General features: G+C 46.0%; 1 protein-coding gene across 1 annotated transcript in view; it reads left to right on the top strand.

Annotated features, from left to right (window-relative positions):
* The window catches only part of LOC119393089 (rho guanine nucleotide exchange factor 11-like), a 180,554-nt gene that overhangs the window by 56,372 nt on the left and 101,761 nt on the right, over positions 1–22,421 (top strand). The window contains exons 10-14 of the mRNA XM_037659911.2: positions 216–330; positions 703–877; positions 15,497–15,623; positions 18,170–18,400; positions 20,220–20,298. Of these exons, the coding sequence (XP_037515839.2) occupies positions 216–330; positions 703–877; positions 15,497–15,623; positions 18,170–18,400; positions 20,220–20,298 (727 nt within the window). The remainder of the gene's footprint in view (positions 1–215; positions 331–702; positions 878–15,496; positions 15,624–18,169; positions 18,401–20,219; positions 20,299–22,421) is intronic.

Genomic DNA, 22,421 nt, shown 5'->3' with positions numbered 1-22,421 from the left:
TACGCAGCTTGGAGCGGATGATGTGTATTGGCAGAAAACTGATCAAAGGGCACAAGACGAAGCTGGGTGGGACCGGTGGTAGTGCCATCTACTTCATTCTTTGCCCATTTCTTTCATCTTGAAGTGGGATGGGCAACTGTACAATGCAGTCTGACATCCCGTAGGGGGTCAGGTTGAGGGATACTTGTGTACCCCACTGTCTGTGTTTGCCACAGGGCTGTCGGGGCTGTACATGCCAAATGACGTGACGCTGGACGACTCGCTGAGGGACAAGAACGCCGAGCTGCACATAGTCGAGTCCCTGCTTCTCACGGAACTCGAAACACTGGGGTGAGTCTGTCTCCTTTACTTGCTCCATTTGTGACCACGTCTGCCTAGACACGTGCCACGTTCACTGTTGCCTATTAACTCATCTGCAATCTTTTTGTTTTAAAGTAGTAAATCCCAATTTGTTATCTGGTGATGTGCTAAACCTTTGAGGCTAAGATGGAAAAAGAAAGTGAAGAAAAGAACACCAAGGGACGCGTGTTTTGTAAAACTAATCGCATAGTCGGCATTTGTTGCTTTTCGTAGACCACTGTACTTACCTAAGTTCTGGTGTAATTGTATAGTATGTGCACCTAATGACATAATCTTTGCTTTAAGAAGACCTTATATTGTGGTATCCAGCCGATACGTTGAATGCCGGTCGTACTTTTGCAGGAAAGAAGACGCTGAGAATCCATCGGACTATAAGTCTGCACTGGCTTCTGCCCTGGCCACGGTGCTAAAGAGCTTTGGCGTCAAGACACCCAATGCAGTGGCCCTCATTGAACGGTTTCCCACTTTCGTAGCCCGTGAAAAGTCACGCCTGAAGTTCTTCCCTCGCAATAAGAAGGTGGGTCATTGGGTTCCTTCAGGAATTTGCCATTGTCCTTGGTGAGAATAGTAACCATCATCGTCCTTGACCTGTCCACTGCAGGACGAGGGCCTCTCCCACTGACCTCCAATTCACCCTGCCCTGTGCCAGCCGATTCCGTTTTATGCCTGTGAACTTCTTAATTTCATCACCTCACCAAACTCGCCACCATCCTTAGCTTCTTTTTCCTTCCCTTAGTATCCACTGCGTTTCTATAAATACCTGACCATCAGTTGTCTGTCCTACGCATTGCATGGCCGGTCCAGGTCCATTTCTTTCCCCTAATTTCAACAGGGTCATTCCATGCCAGACGTCCCAGCCATTTTGGCAACCGTGTCAAATATGACCGGAAATAATTTTGCTGATTTCTTGCATTGAAAACAGTAACTTGCTAGAATATTTCGGAGAGAAAAAAATGTTTCGTCACGTCGGAGCCTTCCGAATTTTGCAGAATGTCGTCTGAGTGACATTTGTTCAAAAATTATTTTTGAGAGTACCGTTTCTTGTTTCAATGCCAAATTTGGTTTACATATTAAGGGGTACTGGCACAAAATTTCATGGGTGAGATAGCCTGTGGGATCGATTCCACACATGCATGTATCATCTGCAAAATATCAACAGCAAATATGGCTTAAAAGGTATTTGATACGAATGTTGAAGTTCGCGTGCGTGATCCAGTGCTATACGCCGCACCTCACGGCATTGACACCCTTGAAAGTTACTCGACGGTGACCCCACCTACTTCCCCGACGTCACCATACTGCAACCGGTACAACAAGTTATGATGACGTCATAGTCGCCATTTCTCTTTTGCCGTGCTTGCGCCAGCAGTCTACTTTTTGGCGGTTGCTCGCAAGTCCATGGTTGCGACGCACGCATTGAAATTTTTGTGTTTGGCGACTCTGCTTTCCCATTTCCTGTTCGAAAGGAGTTCTTGATGTGGACCGTGCGGAAGTGCATCACAGTTTTGTGTGCTGACGGGGTCGAGTGTTGCACATGCTAGGTGGTCATAGTTGCACCCAACGGCTTGTAGTTTCTTGGAGCTCTCTCAAACCGAAACTGACACTGGTCAGTAATGAGGAACCTGTAATTAATTATCTGTCGTGCAGTGCAGCAAACGGTGTGCCATGTTATGACTAACAGGCCCCCAGCAACACATTGCAGCAAAAAAACGCGAGGCCAAAATTTTTGTGTAAGTACCCCTTTAAGCAAAAGCGTCTTCGTAAGATGTTTCAGTCTATTGTACTACTGCAATTTTTCTGCTATATATGCCCCCACAAATTTTGTCAAACTGTTCTGTGTTTGCATTTTTTCCCTTGTAATACCGCGCTATGTATGAATAACCCAGTAATCAATACTTACTCTACAGAAGGTATTATGTTGTGGTAAAAATATTTTGAGACCACTGAAGTTGATTGATCTTAGGATGAAAAATCACAAATTTGTGGAAATCTTCATTTTGGGCCACGTTGAGGCTCAATTTACACCATGTGGTGCTCCGAGTAAAAATCAGCTTTATACTTCAATACGAAGCAAATAAATAGTTCCACTTATATGGCAAATTTTATCGTTACAATTTTTCTTTTAAGGAAGAAAAAATTTTTTTGAAGTTTCCCATTGATGGCAATGGGCAACTTCAATGACGAAGCTGCTGTATGAGCAAATGGGAAGATAGCTGTTAATGGGGAACTTCAAAAATTGTTTTCTTCCTTAAACCAAAAATTGTAATGATAAAAGTTGGCATATTACAAGAACTGCTTATTTTCTTTGCAGGTTTTGGGTGTAGTGCCGCGTACGAATTGGTAAGAAAGATGATGACAGGAAAGAGGCGCACTCGCATCTGAGCTTTATTTTACGTCGATTGCAAATATAAAGACATGAAAAACACCACGTGTTACCGATAAGACTGCCACATAGTAAAGCCAGATAAAACGGCCTACCGCACTAATTGTCGAGATAGTCTATTTCACATGAAAATAGGTCAAGAGACAGCTTGCTGATGCATCTGCTCCCCAACTTGTTGATGACATACGCTTCAAGTAACTCATGCTCGTTTTCTTCTATATCTTTTAAGTACTCGCGTCTTCTCCAACTCAGGTGCGCAGTGGGCTGTCGCGCACTGCTTGATGCAATGAAGTGCCAAGTTACTTCTCGTGCCACTCTTTAACGTACCCTTATCTTCCCTTAGACGTTTGTTGAGGCACCGCCCGGTTTGACCGACGTACACCAGTCCGCACGTCAGGGGAATCTCGTACACGGCGTTCGTTCAGCATTTGACGAAGGACGTCACGTGTTTCTTGGTGCAGGTCGGCGTCCCGTGTTCACTAGAATTTACTTGGCGGCACATGGTTCCGAGCTTGTTTGGTGCGCTGAAGACAACACGAACACCTACGCGTCCCGCGTTCTTTTTAATGCGATGTAAGACGCCGTGAAGATAAGGGATCACCGCTGTCTTTGGGTGTGACGCCTGTCCTTTGTCCTTTTCTGCAACATCGGTGCGTTTCTTGCACAAAAGCATTGTCGCCAGTTCACATAACATGGGAGAGGGAAACCTGGCAGCATTCAACCTCTCTGTCTGGGTAACAAAGCTGTGCTGGATCTTGTGGTGGCAAGATCGCTGCAATGCGTTCCTCAATGCTCATACCGCGATGCCCCGCTTGACTAGCTTGGAGTGGCCAGAGGTAAACGGGAGCTAGGCCTTCTTAGAGTGGGGAGAGTAGGCCCAACAGACGTGTTCCCTTGTGAATGCGAGTTCTAAATCCAGGAACCTCAAACGTTGTCCAGTTAGCAGCTCCATAGTCAGGGTTAGGCCGTGGAGTGTTGCCTCAAATAGATGAACAAGCTGCCTTGAGCGAGCTTCAGTGGAGTTGTCCTCCGCCTGGAAAAGCACCAGATAGTCGTCCATGTATCGAAATACGCGTACAACAGTGAAATCGCCAAGTTTTTTCTGCAGTACTGGCAGTATGCAATTGTTGTACACTTTTCTCCTTGGGGACAGTGCTAAATTGCCTGTTGGGATTTGGGAATGTTTGCCACATGTGCTCAAACCCATCCTTATTCTTTGGTTAATTCCTTTTTCATGTGTAGGCTCCCCTGTTAGTAATAAACTTAGATATATTATAGTACATACTCTTGCACAGGTTCAAGGTACTGGTTGCCAACTGTGAACTCCCATTCTTTTGCCAGGCCCAAAAACATATCCCTGTCTTCTGCATATTTATGTTCAACCCTCCTTCAACATTTTCTCAGGATAGGTCTTCAGTCATCTTTTGCAATTGTCGCCATCATTGCTGAAGAGCACAATGACATCTGCAAACCGTAGGTTTCTGAGATATTCTCCGCTAATCTGTATTCGTATTTTTCCCAGTATAGTCATTTAAAGTTGGAGGCGGGGATCGTTTGTAACTTTTTAGTTTTGTGGCCTAGGTTTTTGAAATGTGGCACGCGCACTACAAATCATTTTGAAAAGACAAATTTCAATTTTCATAAAGATATCTTTGATAGTTCTCATTTTATAAAAATTCACAAGTTCCTTGCTCTTGGAAAGCCTGGCACAGTGATGAAACATGCTAGGAGGCTGAAACTACTTTGTATCTTTGCTCACATACTGTTTGTATTTAAAGACACTTTTATATTTTTTTTACTACCCTAAGAATTTTCTGCTGAAGATTACATGCAAATGCGTGTGTCTCAGGTAATCGTGCCATGCAGTAATTATAAAATAAGAAAAGAATGAAAGCCTAAACGACAATTCCAAGACTGTGTTGAAGTACTGTGCAGTCTATGGATTATAATAAAATAAACAGCATAAAAATAGATCCACCCGTAGTTGTGCTATGCTTGCCACAAGCGAAGTGGCAGGCAGAAAACACACTTGAGAAAATGGACAACAAAGTTTTGGCTGCAGTTGACCCTATGCTAAAGTGTGCCAGGACAGTAATAATTGGTGTCCTTGACAGGAGGCAATCTTTCGGGCCTCTGCTAGCTTCTTAATTTGGCCTGATTTAGGGAGTTTATTACCCTCTATCATTTACCGCATGCGCTTTTGTGCAACCCCCTGGAGTGCAAGTGCACCAGGCTGCATGTAAACATTGGCCATGTTGGACTGTATCGCTGCTTTTGCGGCCGCGGAATGTGTCGTCAGGCGGCCTAAATAGTGGTTTATTAGTTTGATGAAGCTTTGCGATCCCCCCTGTCAACTACTAACGCCTAAAAATTAATTTTCTTGTACGATAAACAGCACCCGCGCAGCAAAGCCGACGCCTTCTCGGCAGTCCGAAGCTGACGGCGACTTCACACCGAACTATACCGCAGACGCATTTTTCTCACATTATTAACTTTTCTAACTAGGGGCGCTGGCTGCGATCAGACGACAGCCCTACAGGTGTATCAGTCAGCTGTGCTCTCTGGCTTGATGTACGCTTTGCCAGTCTTGAACGTGCCACCTACTTTGATGTCTCAATTGGAACGGGACCACCGTGTTGCCCTCCGAATCATACTTGGTTTACCTCGCGAGGCGCAAACTGTTCCTCTACTCACCGAAGCACACCAGTTGCCCCTGAGGCTACAGGCAGACCAGAGAGCGCTGCACCATATCGAGCGTTTGCACCGAGCAACAGACGGTAAAGCACTTATTAATCGCCTCACTCAACGCCCGGGATCTCACATGGGGAAAATGGCGGCATTGTTTACTACGATTGCCGGCAGTTCAGAAGATTCCACTACCTTCACAACCCCGAAAGAGTACAACCAGTGCACCTTCCCCATTTATCTATCCATTCCCGGAATACATAAAAAGTCTGACCAGCCTGTTTCGGCACTATTTCAGTTGGCCCAGTCGCACCTATTTGAAAAGTTTGATGACTATCTCCATGTATTTACAGACGCATCTGTACGCAGCGACGGCCAAGGTGGCTCTGCAGCTTTCTATTGCCCTTCGACTAACATCAGACGGGTGTTTCGCATACCGCATCCATCTTCATCAACAACTGCGGAACTATCAGCGATTGATGTTGCTCTGAAATACGTTCGAGAAGAATTAGGAGCACCAAAGGTTGTCATACTCACAGACTCTCGTGCTGCCCTTAGCAGACTGTTGAGAAAAGACTACGACGGTCCAATTACATGCAGCATTGTAAAATCTGCCACAAATATTATTTCTAGTGGGGTGTCCCTCATTTGCCAGTGGATACCTTCGCATGTGGGTATTGCTGGGAATGAAGAGGCCGATCACGTTGCTTCAAGTTGTGCCCACAACGAGTGCGACTGCCACGAAATTTCATGCCTGATAGACAACGCTCGTCTGTTGATCCGCCGACATCTTTCAAAGCAGCACCCTGACCAACGTGTAGCAAGCCGCGGGTTGTTCCCTCCCCGTATTCGTGGCCGTGGATTGCCTCGTTGTGACAGAGCCCTCTTATATAAGCTAAGAGTTGGCTCTGTATTAGTGCGTGAGCGCTTATACCGACAAGGTCGTGTAGACAGTCCATCATGTACGTCGTGTGACTCCTGTGAGACACTAGAACACATAATTTTTGAGTGTCCCGCATTTGTTATGCAGCGAGCACTGCTCATCAAGGAATATGGACTTATTGGTCTAAAGTGTACGAACCTTGATGATTGCCTGTTCCCGAGGGGTTGTGCTGCTCGGCGTGACCAGGCCCATCGAGCCCTACTTACTTTCTTAAAAAATACCGATTTGGCCTCGCGCGTATAGACATTTTTCCTTGTGACCACTTATTCGTGTTTACGTCTGTGTTATTTGTTTTTTTTTCTTACCTATTTTCTTTCCTTTCTCTTTCCCCCCTATCTTCCTTTCCCCAATGTTTCCCCTATCCCAAATGAGCAGGCAGGCGTTGTGCCCCTTTAGGTGGCAGTTGTCAGCCTGTTCCCTCCCTATTTCCTCTGTGTCTTCGTGTTTTCTATGTATTCAAACCAAATAAATAATAACTGAAACCAGAATGCTCTTCTGCTAGTGGGGACATTACGCGGCCGTTTTATCGAAACGGGACCAGGAATGCGCGCGCATGAAGCTCGGGTCTCAGCGGAGCGGCGCGACAGCAAGCGTCGGCAGATCGTCTCCGAAGTAAAACCGATAAAGCGCCACTCGCGCGTCATCTGATAAGTAGTAAGCGTTTTGATGATAAAGCGCTATGGTTTACATCGCTGTCGCTTTATTACCGCCCCGGCAAGCGATGACACGACGTGCCGACAACCCAGTCGGTACGCCCTAATCTAATCACTGGCTCGCCCGATCCATGTGATACCGTCCCCCGCCTTCCTCTGTAAGAAACTAAAGAGGCTTGCACTTGCCTCTCGTACACGCGTCACCTTTCGAACAGCGGCGATTCACGTGTTTACGGCCGTGGAGTGATCAAGCAACGAGCATTCCGCTCGTAGACACAGTGGCCGTCGCCGTGGCATTAACCAATAGAAAAACACCTCTCAACGGTGTCTCACGCTCCGCCAATAAGAGCGCCGCGTACATTGCAAGGTTCGTGAGAATGCCCTCTGATTATTTTGTTGTTTGCCATTTTTCTATGCGGTGGTCGTAAGCGAGAAGGGCGGGAGCGGAAAGGCGGAACTTTGAGCTTTGAAACGATGCCAAGATGGCGGTGCTCGGTGGCAGGGAAGACGAGATATGACGGCGTGAATTGCGCCGTTTTAGCGCGATTTTGGGCTTCTTTTTTACCGACCTGACTTACAAAATTATTTTTTTTAGAGGCACTTAGTGTGTGTTTTCAGTGTAATCGTTTAGATACTGCGTAAATAAGAGACCACAGATGTCAAAACGAGTGTTTTACAAAAATTGATTTTTTTTTTTGGCTATTTTTGCAATTTGATCCCCACGTCCCTCCTTAACGAGAGATCATATTTCCTTGCATGACCCCTTTCTCGACTGCAATTCTTTGTCTTTTCTTGTGGAGAAGCAAGGTAGCTGTGAAATCTTTGTCGATGTTGGCTAAGGTATTCGCATATGCTTCAAGTACTCCTTTGTGGCGCAATGCCTACAAAACACCAAAGCAGGTGGTATCTCTACTGAGTTGGATGCCTTTTCATGGTCTATTAAAGCTACACAGTTTTGTTGTACTCAGCAGATTTCTCATTTACCTGGTTAATCACACGGCAGTGATTAATTGTAAGGTATCCCATAGGCGTGCGCAGAAGGGGGGGGGGGGCAGGGGGACGGCCGCCCCCCTTGTCACTTAAGAAGAGGAGGCGCAAAGTCTGCCCCATGCATTGACTTAATGGGGAGGAGGGGGGGTGCCGCGATGAACCTTCCCCTCCCCCCCTGAAGGAGAACCCTGCCGCACGCCTATGGGGTATACCATCCTGAAACTGCCTTCCTCTCCAGGTTGGTTAAAGCAGTGGTGGTCTCACTGTGCCATTTGCACCATTTTGCTACAATTCTACCTCTCTGCGCCTTACTGCGCCCACTGAAGTACATCTTCGCCAACTACGCCAAAATTACATTTCGCCGTCTTAAACAGCACTGGAATGTTTCTGGCCTAAAATATTCTTGGTTTGGCACCAAATATACACAGCCTTTTTACATTGCCGCGCAACCCGCTGTTTCCGTTGGTACGCTTTTGCTCATTTTAATCGGCCTATGACCAAAGCATGTGCGTGTGATTTCCGTTATTGATGTTTTGGCATCTTGCCTGGAAGCTCATCGCTCTTGATGAGGAACTGGTGATAATGAAGGATTTTTCGCCGAGCCATTATGTATCATTTTAGGCACTGCGCACTGTGGACGGCGTCTTCATGCATAATAATTTATGGGCTCTTACAATCCAAAGCCATGAGACGTCTTCACGCAAATGAAGATTCAGACGTACAATAGTTTGATATTTCGCAAAAAAAAGTGTTTCATGTCAATTGCACTGCGCAAGGTTCTTCAGCATGCCATTCATAATGCAAAGTCTAAATTTGCCAGCATGTGTCGGGCACCAAGTGGTGCCGCTGTCGCTCGCATGCATCTAGAGTTACTGTACATGTTTCCCATTGAGAACATTTAGAGTAACTCTACGCCAGAGATGGCAAAATTACTCCTAAGAAGTAATTAACGTACATTCCTAATTATTTTGCTGGAATTCTTTAAATTTCATTAAAATCATTACAAATTATAGCTGGCCAAAAGTAATGACATTGCATTACTATTACTTTTAAAAAGTAGTAGTAATATTAATTCACTTCATGAAAACTAGCAAGGAATGACGTTTTGGCACTTGTCAGTCGCAGAAACTGTATGTACCATGCTTGCCTTGTCACTAATGCTTCCCCACAATACACATCTTGTGGTTCAGTAAAACTTGCTGCTGGGCGAGTTGGTTCATACTTGCATGGAAAAAAATGGATGCGCGCAAACTATAGACAAGGACGCAGAAGACACGGACGAGCGCAATCTGTGTTTTCACGGATCACACTAACGCAGCGACGGTGCTGCCACCTATAGGTCGATCTCGCGGCCAGCAGCAGACGAAGCCGCATTAGGGTTGTCACCTAGCAAAGCGTGCAGCATGGTTACAACAGCGCTACGCTTGCTGTACTGTACGCGTGCGTTTAGCGTAATAGCGTCAATGCAGGGGTGTTTCTTGGCACCCGCATCCCGCAATGCTCCACTCCGCAACAGCGAGCCGCTTTTGTTTCTACGAAGCGGTGTGCGGGCTTGAACACCGCCGCACAGAGGCGACAGCACTCAGCGGCCCAGCGCATTCAGGTTGTCGCCTATTCAAAGCGTGCAGTAGGCTTAAAGTAGCGCTACACCACACGCGTGCCTGAGCAGATAGCTGAAGATACTTGTTGCGATAAGACAGTCAGCAATGAGCTATACTGGTGCGTTCGTCTACGGCAGTCATCGCGCCTTCCTTCTTTCCCCATGCCTACCCGCAAAGGCATCGCCACAATCGCACTCGGAATCGTAGTCTAGCGCGATTTGAAGAGAGAGAGAGAAACAACCTTATTGAAGTGAGAAAAAAAAAGTATTTTTCACAGAGGGATGACGGTCGGGCCGTGCCTGGCCGCCACAAGGTTATCGTGGGAGCGTTGACCGGCCAGCATCCCAGAGCCGTGGCGGCCCGTTTCGGAACAGTCAGAATCAAGGTTTCACATTCTTCTCTCCCTTGTTGGCCATTTCATGCTACAACAGTCACCCTCACAACGAACTTGCCACCCTTTCTCTCCATTTTCAGCTTTCCATTCGTTGCGATCAAGCATAGATGTGATTGGCTCTTATCTTCGTTGACGATATCAAAGAAGCAGCTTTGGAGCGTCTAATTCCTGGTAATACCGAAGAATACGTTGCGCGTGATACCATCACTGCCTCTTCCCAGAAGGGAAAGAAAAAGTGACCGCAGCCTAAGGAACAGCAAGAAGAGTGAATGAAGCTTGCCTGATACCTCCCTCTCCTCGAAAGAGGATTCTGGGCCGTTGCGCTGTTGTCGTTCTTGGTCAACGCTCGAGCAGTAACCTTCAAATCGCGCTATAGTACTGCACGATTGGCTGATGTCCGCACTTTTCGAGAAGACGGAATATCTTTGGCGGCACATTCTGGCGTCGGCAAGTTCAGCGTCTCGGTAAACTTTTATGGCACAAAAAGTTATCGCGGTACACAGGGTACGCATTGACCGGTGGGCATAGGACGAACCACTACGGCTTAAGCAGTCAGCAAATGCATTAGGCTCTATGAGACTCGGTCAGTGATTCACCGCAACTACATTTTAACCGTTAGTACGTTTAAAGCGGGTACGTATTAGCGAGGTTTCACTTATTATGCCATCTTCTCCGACAGCTTTTCGGCAGGGCACGTATCATGGCCTTTCTGATTTTCACACATCAATGGTTAGAATTGGCTGTAATATTGCACTTGAAAAAGAATACGCATTCACCAAAGTTGCAAAAATGCTTATGTATTGATGGCTAGTGATAAACTACAATATCATTTTATTAGAAGGAAGAAAAAGTGCCTGTGAATGAAATATTGCTTGATCAAACATATCCACTTTTGTGACAGATAACAACAGCTTACATTTAGTTATGAGAGGTCAGAGTGCACTAATTAGGCACCTCATTTAAATATTAAGGGCACTATATAATTTAGTGTTCAGTGATTTACCATGGTAAGTGAGCTATAACCTTTCGTTCAACATATTCAGAAACACCTTGATCCCTTTCACATGCACCACCTATCAAGAACTATCCGCAAATACGTCAAATCAATACAACGTTATTTCGAGGCACTCAATATTCTATTGGAACAAAAATAATGTCATAATGCACTAATTTATTCCTGTTACAGTAATCTCTCGTTAACTCGAAGCCGTCAAATCCAGGGAAAATTTCGAGATAAGCGGTATTTCGAGTTAAGCGAAACGTCGAAAATGTTTGCCCAGGTCACTGTAAAAAAAATTCACCGCCATATCCACGAAGTGAATGATGTTAGAGGAGCTTGCTCAGAGATGATCGGGTAAACTGCGAATGCTCCGTGCACATTCCTCTACCATCATATATAGACGTGACAACGTTGTTATACATACATTACATCCACAATGTTTTTTTAATTTGCGGTTGGATGCACTATATACATTTTGATGAAGTATATATACATTTGGATGAACTATAAACATTATATATACACAAGAGATGTTGTTTTTACCAAGTTCAAGAAGGGCGTCCCTCGATGAGTTCGGGGACTGGTTTCCCTTTAAAGATGATTGCTTTATGATGGTTGAACTATATGCATTACATATACACAAGAGATGTTCTTTTACAAAGTACAAGAAGGGCATCCCTCGATGAGCTTGGGGACTCGTTTCCCTTTAAAGATGATTGCTTTATGATCAGTAAAGTATGTTGCCAAGGGGTCATCGATGATGGGACGCAATGGAAAGTTCGAGAAGGCAACATCGATACAAGTGCCCCTGCAGGTGGTGGGACGTTTGCAGTCGTACGATACGCATCGGAGAGCGTAACGTGACATCATGTGTTGGCTGGTTATTGGCAAGGCGAGATCTTCCCGAGCTGCTGCTGCGTTGCGAGCCCGTCGCGCTGCTGCCGTTCATGCTGCGGAGCGGCAACGAAGAGAGTTCACTTAGTGAGCTCCCGGCGAAGAGAAAGGAAGCCAGCGAAACGAGCGGTGCGGCCAGCGAGCAGTCACCTAACTAGCGCTGGCGCCGAGCGTGGTGTGTGCCGCCTTGAGCGGCGGCGCCATCTAGTGAGCATTCTTGAAATCACCGGAGAGAGCGCAGCTGCGCCGAGCGTGGTGTGTGCCGCCGCGCCGACGGTCACAGAGGTGAGGACAAGGCGCGAGCATAAGAAGCTTGGCGAGCAAGCTCCTAAAAGAAAGCCAGTGCTGCCAGGAAAAGCTCCACTGCACAAGGCAGCTACCGTAGTAAAGGCACAAGAATTCGGAGGGAAAAAAAATTTATTACCGAGGACCAAAAAACTGCGTGATGCTCGCCTGTTTCGTGTTCGCGTTCGAGAAAGGCGTTCTCCAGTTGCTCAACACATCACATGAGCCGTTGGTCGCCACCGCTGCATTCGACCTTGTTGCTGAGCAAGTGCAGCACGTTACGTGTTTCTGTTGTCGTAGGCACTTCTCGAGGCTCTTCCTCGTCTGCATGGTCATCTGCGTCATTCACGGCCATCTCAACGATATCGGCGTCCGACAGCATTCCGGTAATGGGGAGGTCCGCCTCGTAGAGCGCATGCTCCTCAAAGGCGATCTGGCCGTCTTCAGTATCGCTCACGCAGCCAGTTGCCTTGTGCACTTCATTGCACATCTCATCACAGCCGCTGAATTCTGCGCCAATGTCTTCTTCGATCGATACTGGGGCGCGAGAAAACCCTGCATGTGCGAAGCAGTTAGCAATCAGTGCTGCTTCGACGTCCGGGAATTTGGACGCTCGAATGCGCTTCCGCTTGCTTGAGAAGCTTTGCTCGAAGCCTTCCAAAACCGTTTGTTTGTTCTTAAGCACTGTCGAGAGGGTTGACAAAGGGATGCCGAATTCTTTGGCGATGCACGACTTGCTTCGACCTGCTTTTTCGACTTCCTTGATTAGCGCGACTTTTCTCTCCAACGTCAGAGATTTGCACTGCTTTGGGCGGGACATCTTGGCCGATATTCGGAAACGTCCGTTGCACAGACCACCCACTACTCAGCAAAACTGAACTCAAGATGCGTCGTGCGCAGATCGCGGGGAAAACAGAGAATACCAGCTCGTACATGCAAGGGCTAGGTTGCGCTCTGACGGGCGCACGCTGCACATGCCACCCACCGCGCATAAGTCGCGCGCGGGTGCGCACACGTGATCACTCCCACAGTTGCTGGACAAAGCTGATAGGAAACGGTTGCGTACGCGGAAATTTCAAATTCGCCCTTCACGACTGCGTTCGGCACGTATAGTAAGAGGTAAGTGTTTGCACGGAGCCCTCGTTTCCTGTTGGGAGTGGACTTTGCCTTCTGCCCTCCCGGTCAAGATTTCGAGATATCCGCTGTTCCCTCCGGGAAAACGTTTCGAGATAAGAGGGGGCAAATACATAGCACCTATGGGAGGTTAATGCATGGCGAAAAAAAGTTTCGACTTAACCGAGATTTCGAGATATGCGAGTTCGAGTTAACGAGGGTTTACTATAGTAATTAATTCTAATCCAACCGTAATGAAATATCTATTTATACCGCGGCGGCCGCATTTTCGATGCAGGCGAAAGTGCCAGAGGCCCATGTACTTAGATATAGGTGCATGTTAAAGAACCCCAGGTGTTCGAAATTACCGGAGCACTCCACCACGGCGTCCCTCATAATCATATCCTGGGTTTGTTACGTAAAACCCCAATAATTCTTAATACGTACAGTCAACAGGGGCATAGCCAGAAATTTTTTTCGGGGGGTGTGTTCAACCATACTTTATGTATGTTCGTGCGTGTGTTTGTGTGTGTGCGTGTATAATACGCAAGCAAAACTGAAAATTTTCGGGAGGGAGGGGGGGTTCAACCCCTCCCCCCCCCTTGCTACGCCCCTGACAGTCAACGTCCGGGCTCCCTAGGGACCGCAGAATCGTCCGAAAAAACGAATTTATGTTGTTGTTTTTTTTCCGCTCAAGCGGTCAAATCGCCACAGCCGCGTCTGAAATGGCTTTAATGCCTCCCAGTACACTTATCAGTAGAGCTGTGCGAATAGCAAAATTTTGGGTGCGAAGCGAATTCGAATAATAAAGATTGAGTGCGAATCGAATCGAATAATTTCGAATAATTTTCGAATATTTCTCAAACATTTTTCGAATAATTCGAAGTGAAATTACAGAAAAAGTTGCAGAGAATCTTTAAGTATGTTCTTGTGAGATCGCAACATGAAAGTGTTTCTTTTCGCTAGGTTGATGAAGTGCTGGTGGGATCATATTTCATAGTTGTCTTTCTTATCAAGAGTGAGGCAATGTAGAGGCCGAATTGTATTTATGTACATGATTTGGTGCAACCAAAGTGTTGCCGACAACACTTTACACGTGATAGGCAGAGATGCCATTTCCTCAGCCTCTCCTCCTCTTTCAACTGCTGTGGAAGGCCAAATGATGTGGCGGACAAGGGTGTGCTCCCTTCAAGTCCGGAGTTCCAAATCTGCCTCGTAGACGTCGATATATAAGAACATCTGAAATTTTGGATGCTAAAAAGCTTCGGCGTCCGATTTTTCGGACTTCCTGCCCAAATTTCAGGTCCGAAACAGCATTAATTGAGCCCCCAACTCTGCCACATCTTCCATCTCCATGTTGGAAGCAGTGTTTTCTTGAGTTAATACATTTGCGACCGTAGCGGAGCTTGAAAGGCAGCTTTGCCGCAATACGGGGCTGTGATGAGGTGAAGCATATTGAAACTCTAGGGACCACTTCCAAACGGACGTTGACTGTCTCTTGGCTAAGTTCGACTGTAACGGAGCTTGAAAGGCAGCTTTTCCGCAATACGAGAGTGTAATGAGGTGAAGCATATTGAAACTCTGAAGGGGTCACTTTCAACCGGACGTTGACTGTCTCTTGCCCAAGTTCGACCGTAACGGAGCTTGAAAGGCAGCTTTGCCGCAATACGGGGGTGTAATGAGGTGAAGCATATTGAAAATCTAGGGACCATTTCCAACCGGACTTTGTCTCTTGGCTAAGTTCGACCGCAACGGAACTTGAAAGGCAGCTTTGCCGCAATACGAGAGTGTAATGACGTGAAGCATATTGAAAATCTGAAGGGGTCACTTTCAACCGGACATTGACTGCATTTGTCTTTGGGAAGTTCGAATAGTTCGAATAGTAAAATTTCAGTGCGAATCGAATCGAATAGCAAACACTATTCGAAAAATATTTGAAATTTCGAATATTCGCACACCCCTACTTATCAGGCATTTTGGTGCGCGCAGGCTCTCAAAAATACATTCGGTACCTGCCGCGAACTCCGCTCAACTACGTGCCAACCGCCACTTGCAAATTTGCTGAGCGCCGCTGATACCAGCAAAGCATGGAATAGATTTAGAAACTTTCAGTGAAGCATGTTGCTGTACTAGTGGTGTTGATGTTGCACTGAACGATGGACTGCAGGTTTGCAATAGGCTCTTTTTTGTGGCAGTTTGCATTTCAGACGATCCATACACGAGGCCACCACTTCCAGTCACAGCAGTACCACCGCGTCACCTACTGCAACCACTGCCAGCACATCATCTGGGGTGTCGGTGACCAGGGCTACCAGTGCACCAGTGAGCTGCTTGTATTGTTTCATTGCAGCATGGTTTGGGGTCATGTGGCCACTTCCAAGCATGCCTCTGTCGGGCATGGTCCAGCCTCACAGCCACAAATGCTGAAACCTTCCTTGCCTTGCTTAGTGAATGCAGTTAGGCCGCGTGACATCAATTCTGAACACTGGTGAATGCTTCTTTGGTGTTCCTTTGTGCAAGGCAGTTCCGAGGCTGCCTTCAGGCTTCTTTTTCCCGTTCTTTTAACAGGAAAGCCCACCAAGAATAGATGCTCGTGATTTTTTGTTATAAAAGGGCATACAGGTTGCTTGGAAAGAAATTCTGTAAAAAAGCTCGACTGAGTTACCCAACTGCGGAATCAAATCTCCAACTCTACAACTTTCGAACACAGAAACGTCACACTCACATGCTGGTGCGCTTGACGCATCATATATGCTTCCCACTTTGGCAGGGATGGCACTGCCATATAGGATCAGTGCAGCAAAAGCGTGCTATGCCAAAGCACTGCAGGAACATCCTGGCATGGCGCTGCTCAATCACGACTTTCGACCAGCGAGACATGCAACTGGGAAGCACTATGTTTTTGTGCGTTCAAGACACGCACTACAAACTGTGCCTTTAGCATTTGTGAATCTGAGCATGTGGCAACATAGGGGCCAGCCAAAGAACACTACATAGTCTGTCCAAAATGCTCAGCAGAAATGTGGCAGTGGGTGTCAACATGGGTGCATCTGTGTTGAAGTCTGTCATGCGAGCCCAACAGAAATACACTCTTGCAGATTGTATTTCTTGACATTCAACACATCTGCAACTATTTCTAAGGAGACACATTTCGCTTTAGTACTACGAGTAATTCTTACGATAGAGGGTCAACAATCATTTTTTTCTCTGATGAAGGGCTTCGTGGCTGTGCCTTTCCCTGCCCCTTTCACTGAATGGGAATGCCTTAATGTTGTTTTTCTGCGAACACGCCATTGCTCTTCGTGGACTGGCTGCCATGCATGCAAGAAGAACATGGCTGCTGCCACTTATGACAGTTGGTTGGGCTCCCTACAAGCTTCACTGTATAAGCCAGCTTTTATTGTAGCACGCACTGCTTGCTGCATGCACTGCAAAATCTCGAGGCCATGCTCAGATAATACAGCTTCTTTTGGCAAGCCTTAAGCAACGAAAGATTGAGAACAGATGTGAGGAATAGGACCCAACTGTCACCAATACATTGCTGCCAAAGAACTGTGACCGAAATCTAAAGCAAATGCAACTATCTGTCTAAAACAAAAAGGTGAAACAGGTCAGGTCAGCACATCCTTTGATGGATGCTGCATACAGGCCTCAGCATAGCGTCCTTACGTGTATTAGTGTTGAGAGTAAATTGGAAAAAAGAAAATGTATGTGTTTTTACATTAACTATTTGACGTTATATAGATTTGAAGAACAAACTTAATTTTGTTTGATGAAGATACTTGCATAAGACTTTAGATGAATAATGTCCCTGAAAACGAGACACTTGAAGTTTGTTGTCGGACGAAAGGGTTTCTTCTATGAGGATGGCTTCCTCCCTTCACTGCACATGGGGCGCCTCATAGGCCCAAGGAAAGGAAGGTTTCAGAATTTGGATGCGAGAAACTCAAGGACAATGAGAAATGTGGCACTGCTGGATGACTCCAGGTCAAATTTTTCCTCATGTCTTACTCCTTTAGCTTTTGTTATGTTTTAGATGGTTCATTCATCAGTTGAAAGGTCCTATTGCCATAATGTCTTTAATTAATTCCTTATGCCTAATGGACATAAATTTTTTTAATATGTATGTGAATGGTTTTGATGTGTTTTACGCTGAGGTAGGGTAGTGCCAGTGGACAACATTAATCTTTATTGTTTTTGACCACCTTGCATTTCATAACGTGCTCACAAAGCATAGAAGAGTGTGTCTGTACATAAACTTGCAACAGTGCAGGGGCATATTGAACTCTTGCCGAGATTTTTTTATTCACATTTTAGAGTCTCTATCAATGAGCCCACAGGAGCATGCATGCTATGGATATATCAAACTCTAGTGTCAAAACAGAGTTGCTGAAACGTGTGAAGCAAGCTTCTTCTCTACAAAGCGGATGGTGGCTTAGGAGGCACCAGTAACTAATTTTAGAGCGCAGCTTTTACGTGCCCATTACTGGGTTGAGCGTTGTCCCTCATCCATCGCCGTATCTGAGCGAACGAGCACAGTGAACGATCTGTCTCGTGTGCACCTCGAGCCGCGCAGCGCTCTTCTTCCTTTGCTGAGGCCAGCTCATTGGCTCTGGAACCTTTGCCTCCAAACCAGATAATAAATTTAAAAAATAAACAAAAAATTTTAAAGTTAGGAGGAATTAAAAAAAATTAAAGTTTTCTGTAACTGCCATTTGCACTGCCAAAACAGAAAAAATGTTAAAAAGTACTAAGGAAACAACAGAAGAATGCTGGGCTTTGGTGTACTAACTTGCTGAGTTCTCTTCGACCAAGACACTTAAGAGGCTTTTCGATGTCCTCAATGAGGTTGTGGTTGTCATTTGCAGACTGTGAGATGAATATCCACAAGACTTGTGTCCGAGTGGTGGAGGAGCAGTGCATTGGCTCACTGTCATTGCCGCACAAGAAGGGCAAGAAGAACCATCGCATGTCTGGTCTGAACCTCATGGAGGGCATCAAGACCAAGGCACGCCGCCCAAACACTCGCCGAGTCACCCAGCACTCTGTGGAGGACTGGAGCGGCACCCTCGACCAAACCACGCTACCTCTGGACAATGGTAAGCACACCGTGACCTGCACGCTGTCGACACGTGCGACTCTGCAACGTAACAGCTGGTAACAGCCCCTTCCCAGTCTTAGTGTGCTTTTCCGCATGGCACCACTGTACTGCAGCCAAAGTGACTTAAGAGGGGACATGGCTTGTGGAGAGCAAAAAAATCGCCAAAGAAAAAGGTGTGTTTTTCGTTACATCATTGAGATCTACAGCTATTCTTTCACATGTAAAGCCTAACTTAAGTCTCATAAGATCAGCACTTCATCCACAGTTTATATCTGTGCAACAAGTGCCAGATGAATTTTATATGTTTTTGGGTCACTTGTTTAGATAGTCGGAGTGATATCTCATGATCTAGAACAGCTAGAGCTGTAATTACTTTTTTAACATAAAGCCCAAGCTGTGTATCACCAAGTGCTGAGAGCAGAATTCTCATTATCTGCTCATAGATCTTTTAAAATTTGATTGTTTTTTCTTTATGGTAGTTATGGTACAAACATTGAATTTCAATCATCTGCAGAATGAATAGTTATGATTTGATCTGTAAACTGTTTGCAGCATTGCACTTATTGCATATTGTAGTATCTAGCTATCTGATAATATGCACTTTCTGCTGAACGTTTTTTTTTTTCCTATTGTCTCCGGAAACAATAGAGAGGCAGCTTTGTGTGTCTCGTAAACCAGTTTACCTACAAGAAACATTATTGCATATTTGGAATCAGAACGAAAAACTAAAGTCTAACTAGTTTCATCAGATTTGGACATAAAATACAGCAAATATCTCTTCACGCCATGTCCCACTTAAGCATTCTGCACGCAGTGGGTCAAGACCAGACTGTCTCTTTTTCTTTCTTTCTTTGTCTATCAGCACGGGTATTGTTAGTGCTCATATTTTCCGGCTTGGACAAGCAAAAAGTACGGATTAACCCAATTAATTTGATGAATCAGTTTGAATTATGTGGCTTTAAAGGACCCCTGACACCAAAATTGTAACCTCAATATGTTTGTGTTGTTTGATCGTGCTGTATACATGGGCACTTCTGACCAATGATTAGTGGCGGACGTTAGCTCTAAGATATTTCAATTTCGTTTTAAAGTAAGCATGAGGGCTCATCTGAGTTGGCAGCACCTTGGGACATCGCCACTGCAGCGAGTATTGTCAACATCACAGAAGATTTGTGGGGCGCGCACAATACCACGACTGGCACCCGGCGTGGGCTCTTGTTCCTCACCGCCTCTCGCTTTGTAGTCGGGCTGCTCTCAAGGTAGTTCTGGCTCCTTAGGCCAGGAATGCTTTTTCTTTTTCCTGAGGGGACACTCGCTTAGCACGCTTACTTTACCGAAGCACCCACATCGTTTCATTCATTACCATGCGTGAGGCCCCGATTTAAAAACTGCACTTTTAACAACGCCAAAGCTTGAGTGCACACGATCTTAGGCGATCCCCCGCTGTGGGGTGCTAGTTTCTTATGGTTTTAGGTGGGCGTTTCAAAGTGACACGAAATTGGTTGCAGTTAACATTGCTAGCATTAATTATATATGTTAGAGCATTTACAATTCAATTTCATGATTACCAGTCACAAAGCTACAAGTTACAGTGAAAAGTCACAAACAAGAATTTTGCTGTCAGGAGTCCTTTAAAGTAAATTGAAAAGATATTGGGCAAGCCAAAAGTTTGAAATTTGTTTAAATTAACCAAATAAGTTTGAATTATCGGAGTTTGAATTATCTTGAGTCTACTGTAGTTCACTCCGTCATGGAAGAGTTGTTCATTATGGCCCTTGTGGAGGAGCTGATGGAAGGGGGTGCAATCATTGGTGCAGATCGGAGCCGTCCAGAGACCGGTGATGAGTGTGCAGCTGCTGCCGTGGTGGGTGGTGCTGCAGAGCTGCTTGACAGAGGGTAAGTCACCATGACAGTCTCATGAAGCCTGCTTTGCCGCCAACCTTTTATGATCGTGTGTTTATGAACTTAGAGCAAGAACAACACTGGATGTCTTTGCTGCAAGAGCTTCAGAGTTGCGTTCAATGAGCTTTCACTTAGGCAGACCTCAACACCAACACACGTTGCCTATCTTTGAGGTTACGATATACAGCTCAGAGTACTTATGATGTAACCACTTATAGTGCAGAACTGGCTGTAACATGACATTTTCTGACTCCTGTTTACCCCCCAATAGAACTCCGTCGAAACTCCTTGTCCCCAACCCCCCAATAGAACTCCTTGTCGAGGCGTTTGAATTATCGCTTGCCGACGCTGATGTTTATGTTCAGCTTCCCGAGCCTTCCTCTGCTCTGCAGCGGTGGCGCTGCCGCTGCAACTAGCGCCGACGTTGACGTTGTTCATGGCGTTTCGCACAGCGTTGCATAGAGAGAGAATGACGGAAGCACAGTGAACGCGCGCTTTCGCAGCCTCGCAGCTTCGAGATTCGCTTGCCGGCGTTGCCGCTTACGTTCAGCTTCGCGAGCGTCCATAGGGTCATTGCAGAGGAGAGTGCAACGGGAGTGAGCGCACGCCGCATTGTAGACGAGCGCACAGCTGTGGCGAGAGAGAGAAATGGGAGAGGAGAAATGAAGTGGAGGCAGCGCTCACGCCACCTCCTCCACCCCACCTCTTCCCACCTCCTTGCGCTCACGCGAGGAAAGGGGGGAGATTTGGCGCATGCGCAGTATGGGTGCGGACGCTGCAGAACAGACATTGCCCCGAGCATAAGATGCTTTCGTATCTAAAAAGTGCTGCAGCAGCAGCGCACGGAGTGAGGAAGGGTGGCGGTTGCCTAGGCAGTGGAGAAGCCTTTGCTCTGGCTTAACTTCCAGAATGTCTTGTCACACTTATAGCTGATAATATGCAGAAATGGTACCACTGCATTGTCTTTGTAAAACTTGTAAAAACAGGAAAAAAGTTTTAAAATGGCCCAGAATTGCTGCATTGCTTCACCACAGAGCACATTGTGAGACGAAAGTACTAGCACTGATCGATGAGCTGCTGTAAGAAAGCGCAATGCGTTTTCTAGCTGCAAAAGCTTTTTTGAAGTGATTTGTATGTTTTATTTCTGGAAATCTTCTGCAACATGGGTTTCGGCCACCACTGCGATATTCAAGTTGCTGTAAGGAGCAAAAAAAAAAATACCGTATCTTTTTCTCCTACAGTGGACGACAAGGACGTTGTTTTGCTAGATTGTGATTTTTCTGTGTGTAATCAAGGCGTTTTAGTGCAGCGTCTGGAAAGTTCAGCCGGGAAATACCTGTACGAATAGAGTACTGAAGGGACAAGTACAGTGAACTGCCGATTTTGCAGGCGCCCAATTTTCTGCGTGTGCTTGAAAATTCTCGGATGCTCTTGCAGCACTGCCACAAGCCCCATAGAGTCCATGCATAAGGACTTCTAGAACGTCTGTAATTTCGGATATTGAAACTCTTCGAAGCCTGATTTCTCAGACTCTTCGTTCAAATTGCAGGTCCGAAGCTGAATTAATTGAAGCCATCACTTCTGCCACTTCGATCATCTCACAGGCTCGAACCAGAGCTTTCATGAGTCAATATGTTTGCAGCTGAAGAGGGTTCCAAAAGTCAACTTTGCCGCAATGCCAAGGTGTTATGCAGTGAAGCATTAACGAGACTCCAAAGTGGTCAATGTCACGGTGCAAGTGTGGTGATACTTTTACGGATAAGCACCAGAAATGCACGGAGATGTGATAGCAGCAGGCTGCAAACATGCCAGTACGACATGAATTGGTTTTTTTCGGATGGCCGATTTTTCGGACAATTTCGCAATCCCTAGGGAATCTGAAAGATCGGACGTTGACTGTAACTGGAATTTTTAGCCAAGTTCCAGAACACATTAGTTCAAGCTCCCCTTTGATTTTATGCTTCTCCACGCGCTATTCAATCTACACAGTAAGGTCTCATAGTCTTTACACTTTTGATGTGCCAATTTGTGTTTCTACAAGCAGCATTTACTGCAGGCGATGGCAGTAAGGGTAAAGTGTTCAGAATTATAGCTGCCTGGTAAGATCTGCTGCTACT

The sequence above is a fragment of the Rhipicephalus sanguineus genome, chromosome 5 (assembly GCF_013339695.2).
Source record: "Rhipicephalus sanguineus isolate Rsan-2018 chromosome 5, BIME_Rsan_1.4, whole genome shotgun sequence".
Lineage (NCBI taxonomy): Eukaryota > Metazoa > Arthropoda > Arachnida > Ixodida > Ixodidae > Rhipicephalus > Rhipicephalus sanguineus.
This window is presented reverse-complemented; position numbering and strand designations above follow the sequence as displayed.